The sequence below is a fragment of the Mustela nigripes genome, chromosome 1 (assembly GCF_022355385.1).
Source record: "Mustela nigripes isolate SB6536 chromosome 1, MUSNIG.SB6536, whole genome shotgun sequence".
In the NCBI taxonomy this organism is placed as follows: Eukaryota; Metazoa; Chordata; class Mammalia; order Carnivora; family Mustelidae; genus Mustela; species Mustela nigripes.
The window spans coordinates 188,326,033-188,338,997 of NC_081557.1; the positions used below are offsets into that span (position 1 = coordinate 188,326,033).

At 35.8% G+C, this 12,965-nt stretch overlaps 1 protein-coding gene across 1 annotated transcript in view; it reads left to right on the top strand.

The window, feature by feature from the left end:
* ABHD18 (abhydrolase domain containing 18) overlaps positions 1–12,965 on the top strand; it is a 50,276-nt gene that overhangs the window by 6,641 nt on the left and 30,670 nt on the right. Inside the window, exons 2-4 of the mRNA XM_059378233.1 lie at positions 4,238–4,346; positions 4,979–5,063; positions 12,178–12,278. Of these exons, the coding sequence (XP_059234216.1) occupies positions 4,255–4,346; positions 4,979–5,063; positions 12,178–12,278 (278 nt within the window). The 5' untranslated portion in view covers positions 4,238–4,254. The remainder of the gene's footprint in view (positions 1–4,237; positions 4,347–4,978; positions 5,064–12,177; positions 12,279–12,965) is intronic.

Genomic DNA, 12,965 nt, shown 5'->3' on the forward strand with positions numbered 1-12,965 from the left:
GTAGGCAGAGAGGCAGGCAGAGAGAGGAGGAAGCAGGCGCCCTGCTGTGCAGAGAGCTCGATGCGGGACTCGATCCCAGGACCCTGAGATCATGACCTGAGCCGAAGGCAGCGGCTTAACCCACTGAGCCACCCAGGCGCCCCTCTAGATTTCTTTTTAAAGATTATTTATTTATTTATTTATTTGAGAGAGAGATTGAAAGCACAAGCATGGGTTAGGTGCAGAGGGAGAGGGAGAAGCAAACTTCCCGTTGAGCAGGGAGCCCAATGTGGGGCTCCATCCCAGGACCCAGAGATCATGACCTGAGCTGAAGGCAGACACTTAACCCACTGAGCCCCCAGGCACCCTGAAGACCTCTAGATTTAAAAAATAGGAATTAGTTGGGTCATCTGGGTGGCTCAGTCAATTAAGCATCCCACTCTTGATTTCTGCTCGAGTCATGATCTCAGGGTCCTGGGATCAAGCCCTGCTTGGAGCTCTGCTCTCAGCAGAGAGTCTGCTTAAGATTCTCTCTCTTCCTTTCCCTTTGCCCACTGTCCTCTCCCAGGCCCCATGTTTGATAACCTGAGATTACTTTCCTTAAGATTACCAAAAAAGGGGAAATTCCATAAGTGCTGTATGGCCTCACCTTGCCCTCAAATTGTGGCCTCCTACCACTGTCTTGTGGCAGTCTTTGCTTTGCTATCCTGCAGGCCACTTCCTTGCAGTGTATTCAGTAAACTTTTACCCCCATTATTCTGCCTTGGATGAATTTTTTCAGCACTTGTGCCCCGAGCCTCCATCTGATTGGATTACTCCACATTTGGTGGCTGCCCATTTGATTAGGAGACCCACGATGTGGATAATCAGTAATATTGTTGCTCTTAGTTGTAGGTATAGCACTTGCATTTGCAAGGTGCTGTTTAAATGCTTCACAAATGGTAACTCATTTACTTCTTATACCAATCCTAAGGGATAAGTACTGTTATTATCCCCATTTTACAGATGACTCACAGAAAGGATAAGTAACTTGCTCAAAGTCACATGGTAGAGGTAGGCATTATGACATATTGAACCTTAAATATATCTCTTTCAAATTTATATACACTCAAATATAAGACAACTAAATGTAAATAATTTTTTTTAAAATGGAAAATCAAAACCAGAAATCTAAAAGAATTAAACCCAAAAGGTATCATAGTAATAAATATAAACGGTCTAAGCTCATTTGTTAGTAGAAAAAAATGAGACAGTCCTATAAATCAGCAGGGTGCAGGACAACATTGGAAAAAGACAAATAATGAAGTTGGTCTCTTTTGTGTTTAAAAACAAATACACCAAAACTCTTAAAATATGTGTACATGTATGAGTGGATAGAGGTCACAGGTATACAGCCTTAAATGTAGTGTTTACCTTTTAGGAGGAGAGGAAACTTAGTAGAAATAAAGAAGAAAGATTTCTCATCTTTACTCTGTATATATTTTTGAAAGATTAGGTATTTGAGAGAGAGTGGGAGCAGGGAGAGAGAGAGAATCTTAAGCAGACTTTGTGCTGAGCATGGAGCCAATTGTGGGGCTCAATCCCACAACCCCAAGATCATGATCTGAGCTGGAACCAAGAGTTGGATGCTCAGCAAACTGAGTCACCCAGGTGCTCCTACGCTATATATTTTTATGTTGTTAATTACTGCCAAAAATATGTAATGTAACTAGTAAGTTTTTTTAAAGTTTGTGTAGGTAAATAAACAGTGTCAATAAGATAAGATTCCAAACTGTTAGCACTAAATGTCTCTGAAAAGTAGAATTGGAAGTAATGGAAACAAGATTATTCTTCCTTTTTTACTATACCTACTTCTGTATTGTTTGAATTTTAAATTGTTATAGTGAGCATCTAAATTAGCAAATAAAGAAGAGACATAATCACTTCTCTTGAATTTCCTCTTACATAAATTATTTGTTCCTGTCCTTTACCTTTACCTACAAAATAGATAGTTCTTACAGATTTCATTGGAACATTGTCCATTAGTAGACACGAGGAAGTATATGATTTTAATTAGATTAGCAGTTTAAAGTCTTGGCCGAATCTTATTATTATATGGTATTGCCTTAAATGTTACCTCTTTGGCTAAGTGGGACATTTTTTGACTGTCAGAGGAGGCTTCTGGTATTTATTACATTCTCTTGTTATATTATCATTATAGTATTGTCATCATCTATCTACTCTTTGCTTTTTTTTTTTTTTTTTTTTTTTTTTAGTAATTTGTTTTCCTCCACTAAAGTAAAAGATCTGTGAGATGAACAGTGTGCCTCGATCATCTTTTAACACATGCCCTAAAATAATTCTTGGCATATGTAAGCATTTAATAAATACCTTTTGCTTAAATGAAAAAAAAGTAATATTCTTGGGGCACCTGGGTGGCTCAGGGGGTTAGAGCCTCTGCCTTCAGCTCGGGTCATGAACCCAGGGACCTGGGATCAAGCCCCGCATCAGGCTCTCTGCTCAGCAGGAAGCCTGCTTCCCCCTCTCTCTCTGCAGACTTGTGATCTCTGTCAAATAAATAAATAAATTTTTTTTTAAAGTAATATTCTTAAAAAGTTCAGAAACTTAAATTTGTGTTAGGCCATCCTAGAATGGTTTAGCTTTGGGGAACTAATTGATGATAATTCATTGTAGTCTAGTAATCAGAATACTAGTTTATTTATTTATGATGGTATATATAAATAGTATAAACAAAGCTGGATATACATTATGGGTTATTTTCTTTCGCATGATTATGCCGAAACCAAATTTTTATCAAGAATGAAAATTGAAGGGGCGCCTGGGTGGCTCAGTGGGTTAAGCCGCTGCCTTCAGCTCAGGTCATGATCTCAGGGTCCTGGGGATCGAGTCCCACATCGGGCTCTCTGCTCAGCAGGGGGCCTGCTTCCCTTCCTCTCTCTCTGTGATCTCTTCCCTTCCTCTCTCCTACTGTGATCTCTCTCTGTCAAATAAATAAATAAAATCTTAAAAAAAAAAAAAAAAGAATGAAAATTGAAAAAGAAAAAAAAAAGAATGAAAATTGAATAACACATGAATTAGGAGAAAGAGAATTAGGAGAAAGAGAGTTAAAGTAGTATTTAAAAATTAAATTTTTAAATTTAAAAATTAAATTTTTAATTAAATTTAAAAATTAATTTTAAAATTTAATTTAAAAATTAAAAAATGCTAAATACTATAGATTATATTGCTCAACAAGTACCTTATCTAGTAAATGTTTGTTCATGATCCTGAGAGTTGTGAGAGGCAATATGAAGGATTTGGTTTTCTGGTCCAGTCATAAAAATAAGGTGCCAGCCCATTTGGATGATGGGTTAGATTTTATACCTATATGAACAAAGAACATTAAATTAAACTCATATTTTGTTACAGATCAAAGAGTAAAAGTATAAAACATTAGTGGTGATTCCATGAAAACATTCAGAATAATAAGTACTTACTACATCTCACTGATGGAAGTGCACATTTCCATTTTCCATTTTTCTAAATAGAATAAACTCTGAAACTGAATCAGATTTTGCTCACAAGTCAAAGCTACACTGTTCAAATTGAAAAGATTGAGGCGGATATTTTAAAAATCAAAACACAAAGTTTTTAGAAATATTTGGAAAAAATAGAAAAGTGGTCCAACATAGCATTGCTTAATTATTGCTTTTCGTGCACTATAGTGTAGACAGGCAGTGTAGAATAATAGTTAGAAATTGCTATGTGTCAGGGATTCAGTTTTAGCTCTGCCTACCAGTAGCAGTGTGATCTTAGATAAATCATCTGTTTTCTCTGTGGCTTAGTTTCCTCATCTTGGGGTATATCTTATATCCAAGAGAATAATTCAAGGTACATCATTTAATCTCAGTCTTTTTTTTTTTCTCAAGTTTTATTGATGTATAGTTAATATATAACATGTTGTTAGCTTAAGGTTTACAGCATAATGATTTGATATAGGTATATATTGTAAAATGATGAGCACAATAAGTTTAACACCATCACCTAACATAGTTATGAACTTTTTCTTTTGTGATGCGTACTTTTAAGATCTATAAGATAAGTAGTTTTGGGGATGTAATGTACAGCATGGTAACTATAGTTAAAAATACATATTTGAAAGTTGCAAAGAGAGTAGATCAATGTTTATTTTTTACCTGATATTTAAAGAGATGGTTAAGAAATTGACCTGCTGCCTAAAATAAAATATTTTAAAGTAATTTTAAATCCTGTCTTATAGATGTTTGTTTGCTACTAATGGGTGTGAGCAAATTAGATATTCTATACCGGAGACTTCTCCTCACAAAACTTTTTATCAGAGGATGGGGGAGGCCAGAAGATCTCAAAAGGTAAACTTTTTTTTCCCGAATTTGCTTATTCTAAATTTGTTGTAGTAAACATTTCAATTTTTTTTTCAGTGATAAAATCCTTTACTATAAATATAAAGTGATTGGCAAGTTAAACATAAAAGTATATGAAACATGTCATTATTTCCTGTTGTCTTTTGTCTTTTTAATTATTTCTCTTGAGTTTTAAACCATATAATCATAAATTGACCTATTTTAAAAGCAATTTTTAAATTAAAGAAGTCTTAAATACAAACTAGATTTTTAACTTTAATGATTTTTAAGTTGTTTAGAGTTTCCAGGGACTGAGCTTCCTCGAGTAAGTAGAATCTGTAATAGCTATAAAACTGAGCTATACTGTAGTTCATGGAAATATTTAGAAAATGAATTTTCAGGATTTATGCCTTTAATTTTGAGTCTTGTATGTGTTAATTGCTTTTTGAACAATGATATTTCTCACATACTTTATGAGACAAAATGTCCAGCTTGAATAAAAGCCAATAGCCTCATCTTTTTCTTTAATGATTCAAATTAAATTTGGATATAGCTTATGAACTGGACTTGCAAATTTTTCAGGATTATACACTTCCAATACAATGGGCATACTGAATTTTTCCTTTTTTCCCCCTTAATAGACTCTTCGAATTCAGAAAGATGATTGGAAATCGAGAAAGATGTCAGAATCTGGTTTCAAGTGATTATCCAGTATACATTGATAAGGTATTTAAATGAAAGAAATAAAGTTAACAGAAATTCTGGTTTAACATAAATGTGTCAAGAATTGGTTGGGAGTACCTGGGTGGCTCAGTTGGCTAAGCATCTGCCTTTGGCTCAGGGCTGATTTCAGAGTACTGGGATCGAGTCCTGCATCAGGCTCTCTGCTCAGCAGGGTGTCTGCCTCCCTCTCCCTCTGTTGGTGCCCCTCTAACCCTACCCTTGAGCCTCCACTTGTGCTCTCTGGCTCTCTATCAAATAAGTAAAAATCTTTAAAAAAAAAAAAAGAGTAAATTAAATGTTAGACTATACTAACAGAAAACACTAAAACATAAGTGCAGTATAGATTTTTCATGTAATATAATTAAATACTATGTATGTCCTAGCAGGATGCTTGTAATTAAGAGTATATATTTAGTACTTGCCTAAATACAAGAAAATATTTAAGTCTCTATTTTTTTGAGCCTTGTTTTGTATCTTTAGGTATCTTTAGGAGGGTTAACATAAATTATTCAACATTTTAGAACAACTTTAAGTAATATAGGGAAGTATTCTAGTTGGAGAATCGGCACCTGAGAAATTACCAAAACAGATTCTATTTTTTAAAAAATTTTATTTATTTTAGAAAGTGAGAGTGAATGAGAGAGAGTACAGGGGGAGGGGCACAGGGAGAGGGAGAAGTATACTCCCCACTGAGCTGGGAGCCTGATGGAGGGCTGGATCCTGGGACTCTGGGATCAGGATCTGAGCTGAAGGCAGATGCTAAACTGATTATGCCACCCAGGTGCACCCAAAAACAGCTTCTAAATAACATCAGGGAAATGTTATGGGATGTAGTTAATTGATGAGAGAATGGTAGAAAGAAAATGCTGTAGCATTAGAGAAGATGAGAAAATACATTTGAAATATTTTTTTTTAAATTTTTATTTTTTTTTAGCAACCATATGTTTTTCTGTAAAGCAGTTCTAGGTTTATATAATTGAATAATTGAGGTATTATTGGGGGGGAATGCATTTATTTCACGTCCATCATTGCCAAAGTAACTCTGCTTTCATCTCTTACATGTATTAGATATATTCAGAAGATTTCATTTTTCAAAGCAGTTCCACTGCTAAAAACAAAATTTTATAAACTGGAAATCCCTTGTCTATATCATATAGTTGTTCTTTCTATAGCTTCTGGATTTAGAACACTTCTACCTCAAATTTTGCTAAATATGTCTATTATTGCTATTTTTTTCTATTAAAAATCTATTTAATTTCTATTAAATTAAAAGCATACCAAGTGAAAAACCAAAACTGTAACTTTCTGCCACTTTCCATCACTTAATTCCATTTCTCTCCCAAGGAGGAGTTACTGTTAAGATCTTAGAATGCAGTCTTTTTTCTTTTTTTTTTTTTAAAGATTTTATTTATTTATTTGACAGAGATCACAAGTAGGCAGAGAGACAGGCAGAGAGAGAGGAGAAGGGAAGCAGGCTCCCTGCCAAGCAGAGAGCATGATGCGGGACTCCATCCCAGGACCCTGGGATCATGACCTGGGCCAAAGGCAGAGGCTTTCACCCACTGAGCCACTGAGGTACCCCCCCCCTTTTTTTTTAAAGATTTTATTTATTTATTCGACAGAGAGAGATCACTAGTAAGCAGAGAGGTAGGCAGAGAGAGTAGGGGAAGCAGGCTGCTTACTGAGCAGAGAGCCCAATGCGGGGCTCGATCCCAGGACCCTAGGACCATGACCTGAGCTGAAGGCAGAGGCTTTAACCCAGTCAGCCACCCAGGCGCCCCTTGGAATGCATTCTTGAAAAGAGTTCCTTCCTCTCTGTTCTCCCCATCACCATCTCTCTTCATTTTTAAAAACTGAGATATAATTTACCTACCATGGGATTCACCCTTTTAAAGTGTATAATTCAGTGTTTTTGTTTTTATTACTATATTCCCAAGATATGCAGTCATCACCACTATCATTACGTGCTTCCAGAACATTTTTATCTCCCCCAAAAGAAACCATATACCCATTAGCTGTTATTTCCCATTTCCACACAGCCTCCTATCTGCTGGCAGTCATTAATTTGCTGTCTGTATGGATTCATTGATTCTAGACATTTCATATAAATGGAATCATATAATATGAGGCCTTTTGTGTCTGGTTTATTTCACTAAGCTAATTTTCAAGTTTCATCCATATTATCTAACAATATCTCATTTTTTTATTGTTTAATATTCTATTATATAGATACATGACATTTTGTTTATCCATTTATCAGTTAATGGACATCTAGGTTTCTGCTTTTTGACTATTACGAATAATAATGCTATGAACATTCATGTGTAAATGTTTTTGTGGATATATATTTTGAGTTATTTAGGTATATATCTAGGACTGGAATTTCTGAATAATATGGTAAATCTATGTTTAACTTTTTGACAAACTGAAAACTGTTTTCCAAAGTGCACCATTTTATTTTTCCCACGAGCAATGCATAATGATTCCAATTTGTCCATATTCTCACTAATATTTGTATTAAACAGCTGTCCTAGTGGGTGTAAAACATATTTTATTGTGATTTTTGGTATGCCTTTCCTTTGGTATGATTGTGATGTTGAGCATGTTTTCATGTGCTTACTGGCCATTTGCATATCTTCTTTGAAGAAATATCTGTGAAACCATTGCCCATTTTTTTAAAGATTTATTTATTTATTTTAGAAAGAGAAAGTGATCACAGGGCAAGGTGCAGAGAAACAGAGGGAAAGGGAGAGAGAGAATTTCAAGGAAGGGGACTCCCGACCAGTTGTGGAACCCAACGTGGTGCTTGATCTTGTGATCTTGAGATCATGACCTGAGCTGAATCAAGACTTGGACATTTAAGGGACTGAGCCACCCAGGTGCTCCAAATCATTGCCTCTTTTTTAACTGGGTTATTCACCTTTTTATTGTTGAGTTATAGCTTAATTTTTAAATCTATATTATGTATGGTTCTAAAATTGCCTATTTTTCTTATAAAATTACCAGTTGTCCCAGCATTATTTGTTGAATTATTATTACACCTTTTCACATTAATCTGTACTATCTCCTTTATCAAATAATTTATTCTTCTAAATTATACAAAAAGAAAACTTTAAAACTATAATAGGAGGTACAATAATGACTAAAATGTAAAAACTTCCTGGATTAGAAATTTCATGTCATACACATTGGGTCTCCTTACCATTTTCAAAAAATGCAGTGCAATCCTAATTAAAATATTCAGTTTAGGACTAAAGTCTGTAAAAGGATCCTAAGATTATTTTGGGAAGGACCTTTAGATCAGGAATATCTAAAAAAGAAGAGTGTTACGTAAAGCCTAGTTCAGTCATTTACCAATAGGTATAAAGTTGCAGCATGATTAAAACAGCAAGATTTGGTACAGATAAAAGATAGGCTAATAAGCATTATAAACAATAGCCGAATTGTGGAAAGAGCCAGTATTCATTGACTGATGAATGGATAAGGAAAATGTGGGGGATATATACATATATATAAACATATACATATATGTGTATGTATATTATGCAGTATTAATAATGAAAAAGAATGAAATCTTGCCATTTACAACAACATGGGTGGAGCTAGAGAGTATTATGCTAAGCAGAATAAGTCAGTGAGAAAAACAAATACTATATGATTTCACTCAAGTGGAATTTAAGAAACAAAACAAATGAACAAAGGGGGGGAAATGGCGGGAGGCAAAGAAACAGACTCTTAACTATAGAGAAGAAATTGATGGTACCAAAGGGGAGGCAGATAGAGGAATGGGTGAGACAGGTAATGTGTATTAAGGAGGGCACTTGCTGTGGGTGTTGTATGTTAAATGATAAATCACTAAATTCTACATCTGAAACTGGAATTGCACTGTATGTTAACTAGCTAGAATTTAAATTAAAACTTGGAAACTTGGGGCGCCTGGGTGGCTCAGTGGGTTAAGCCGCTGCCTTCGGCTCAGGTCATGATCTCAGCGTCCTGGGATCAAGTCCCGCATCGGGCTCTCTGCTCAGCAGGGAGCCTGCTTCCTTCTCTCTCTCTCTCTCTCTGCCTGCCTCTCAGTGTACTTGTAATTTCTCTCTGTCAAATAAATAAATAAATAAAAATCTTAAAAAAAAAAAAAACAAAACTTGGAAACTTAAAAAAAAAACCTGGGAAAAAAAAGATATGCTAATAAGAACCAATATAGGATTGAAAATAAGTGGCCAGAATTTAGTAAAACTTACTTGATGATAGGGGTGCCTGGGTGGCTCACTTGGTTAAGTATCTGCCTTCAGCTCAGGTCATGATCATAGGGCCCTCACATCAGCCTCCCTGCTCCGTAAGAGCCTGCTTCTCCCTCTTCCTCTGCTACTCCACCTGCTTTTGCTCTCTCTGTCAAATACATAAATAAAATCTTTTTAAAAAAATTTACTTCATGATAAAGTAGCATTTTAAGTCATTTGCAAAAAAAAATGGATTATTTAATATAAGATATTGACACTACTGACTAAAATTTGTGTTTTAAAATGAGCTTGATAAATAAATGCACAGAAGACGTGAACAGATATTTTGGCAAAGAAGACATCCAAATGGCCAACAGACACATGAAAAAGTGCTCCACATCACTTGGCATCAGGGAAATACAAATCAAAACCACAGTGAGATACCACCTCACACCAGTCAGAATAGCTAAAATTAACAAGTCAGGAAATGACAGATGTTGGCGAGGATTTGGAGAAAGGGAAACCCTCCTACACTGTTAGCAAGAATGCAGGCTGGTGCAGCCACTCTGGAAAACAGTATGGAGGTTGCTCAAAAAGTTGAAAATAAAGCTACCCTATGACCCAGCAATCACACTACTGGGTATTTACCCTAAAATACAAATGTAGTGATCCGAAGGGGCACGTGCACTTGAATGTTTATAGCAGCATTGTCCACAGTAGCCAAACTATGGAAAGAACCTAGATGTCCATCAACAGATGAATGGATAAAGAAGATGTGGTACACACACACACACACACACATACTGAATACTATGCAGCAATCAAAAAACCCTGAAATCTTGCCATTTGCAACGACATGGATAGAACTAGAGGGTATTATGCTAAGCGAAATAAGTCAATCAGAGAAAGACAATTATCATATGATCTCTCTGATATGAGGAATTTGAGAGACAGGGCAGGGGGTCATTGTGGGTAGGGAGGAAAAAAAATGAAACAAGATGGGATTGGGACATAGACCATAAGAGACTCTTAATCTCATGAAACAAACTGAGGGTTGCTGGTGGGTGGGGGAAAGGATAGAGTGTCCACATTATGGACATTGGGGAGGGTGTTATAGTTAGTACTGTGAAATGTGTAAGCCTGATGATTCACAGACCTGTACCCCTGGGGCAAATAATACATGTTAATTTAAAAAATGAGCTGGATATGTATGCATGTATGTGTGCGTGTGTGTGTGTGTGTGTATATAAATATATATATGTATATATTCATTCCACATATACAGTTATTGGTTTGTTTTCAGTTTTAATGAAAATATGTGGTGTTTACTGCTTATTTAATTTTGACTATTGACCTGATAAAGATTTAAAAAATAATAATAATAACTTGGCGCATCTGGGTGGCTCAGTTGGGCATCTGCCTTTGGCTCAAGTCTTGATCCCAGTATCCTGGGATTGAGCCCCATGTGAGGCTCCCTACTCAGTAGAGTATCTGCTTCTCCCTCTGCCCCTTCCCCTGCTCATGCTTGTGCTCACTTTCTCTCTCTCTCTCTAAAATAAATAAAATCTTTAAAAAAACATAAAATATATAAAAAATATTTTTTGGTGGCTCATTTGATTAAGTATCTGACTCGGTTTTGGCTTGGATCATGATCTTGTGGATGGTGGGATAAAGCTCTATGTCAGGCTCCATGTTCAGCAGGGAGTCTATTTGAGATTCTTTCCCTCTGCCCCTCCTCATGCTCATGTTATCTCTCTCAAAAACTAAGTCTTTAAAAAAATAACTATTTGAGGAGGGGCAAGTTTAGGTGTTAAGTTATTAAATGCCTTTGCTATATATGTAATTATATATTTTCCCCTATTTAATGTATTTACATGACTCATTGCATCAGTGGATTTCTTTCTTTCTTTTTTTTTAAGATTTTATTTATTTATTTGACAGAGAGACACAGAGAGAGAGGGAACACAAGCAGGGGGAGTGGGAGAGGGAGAAGCAGGCTTCCCGCCGAGCAGGGATCCCTATGTGGGGCTTGATTCCAGCACCCTGGGATCATGACCTAAGCCGAAGGCAGACACTTAATGGTTGAGCCACCCAGGGGCCTTGCATCAATGGATTTCTTAAAATGAGCCATTCTAACATATTTAGCATTAAGTCAACCCTTATTTGATTTCGATAAATTATTTTTACAGTTTCTTTGTAAATTGTTCTTATGGTTTTTATATTTTCAAGTTCTTATAGCTAGTATTTTATTTTGTCTCCATGCTGTTGTACAAATGAGCTTTATTTATAGCTTACTTCTCTTTTTAAAAATTTTTATTTATGTATTTATTTGAGAGAGAAAACAAATGAGGTGGAGAGGGGGCAGAGGGAGAAACAGGACTCCATCCCAGGCCCCTGATATCATGACCTGATCTGAAGGCAGACACTGAACCGACTGAACCACTCAGACACCTTTTAGTGTACTTTTCCATTAGCCTGTAGTAAAGGATATGAAAGGAAAAGAAATGTGTATAAGAGCCATGTCTTTAGGAAGCTGACTTGGGGGAGGGGAACCTGGGTGGCACAGCCAGGTAAGTGTCAGACTCTTGGTTTGGGCTCAGGTTATGATGCCAGGGATGTGAGATCAAGCCCCACATCAGACTCTGCACTCATGAAGTCTGCTTGAGACTCTTCTCTCCCTGTGCCCCTACCTGCTGAACTTGCTTACTGTCTGTCTCTAAAATAAATCTAAAGAAAGCAAGCAAGCAAGCAAGCAGGCTGACTGAGGCAAAAGAATATGTAGTCATTAGTGATAAAAAGTTTTTAATTGAATAGAACTTTTTTAATAGGAAAACATGTATGATAGACCAAGATATCTTAGTCTACATGTATGCATTTTGGTTTTGCTTTTCTTTTAGATTGAAGAGCAATCAGACTGTAAGATCCTAGATGGACACTTTGTTTCCCCCATGGCCCACTATGTGCCTGATATAATGCCAATGGAATCTGTTATTGCAAGGTAAGAAATTTTATTCAGAAAGTTAAAGTAGTAAGTTATTTTTTTGTAGTAAGTTATTTTTGTATTTATAATTACAATAAAATCAATGCCATATTATTTTTAATTGCTAGTATTAATTACAATCATTATTTGGCATTGCTGCCATTAAACATGGGTTGGGACAGAATAAAAATATGGAGCTTTATAGTATGTATTCAAATTTAAGTCATTCTCATCTTAAAATAGAGTGTTATCATAAGTATAAAATGATTTGTATAAGCCTGATAGAACACAAAGCTAAAACCTACTGGATAAATAAAAGGTAAGAAGAAATAAATATAAGCATACCTTTAGAGAAAGTCATCCAATCACAAAGGAAGAGACAAAAAGAAGGAACAGAAAAATAATAAAACTGTCAGAAAACAATAAACAAATTGGCAATAGTAAATTCATATCTATCAATAATCACTTTAAATGTAAATCAACTAAATTCTCTAATCAAAAGACTTAGAGTGGCTGAATGGATTAAAAACTAGGACCTAACTGTATGCTGTCTATAAGAGACTCACTTCAGGGGCACCTGGCTGGCTCAGTTGGAAGAGCATGTGACGCTTTGATCACAGGTTTGTGAGTTTGAGCCCCACATTGGGAGTAGAGATTACTTACATAAGTATAACCTGCTGAGCTGGCTTACTCACTCTCTGTTAA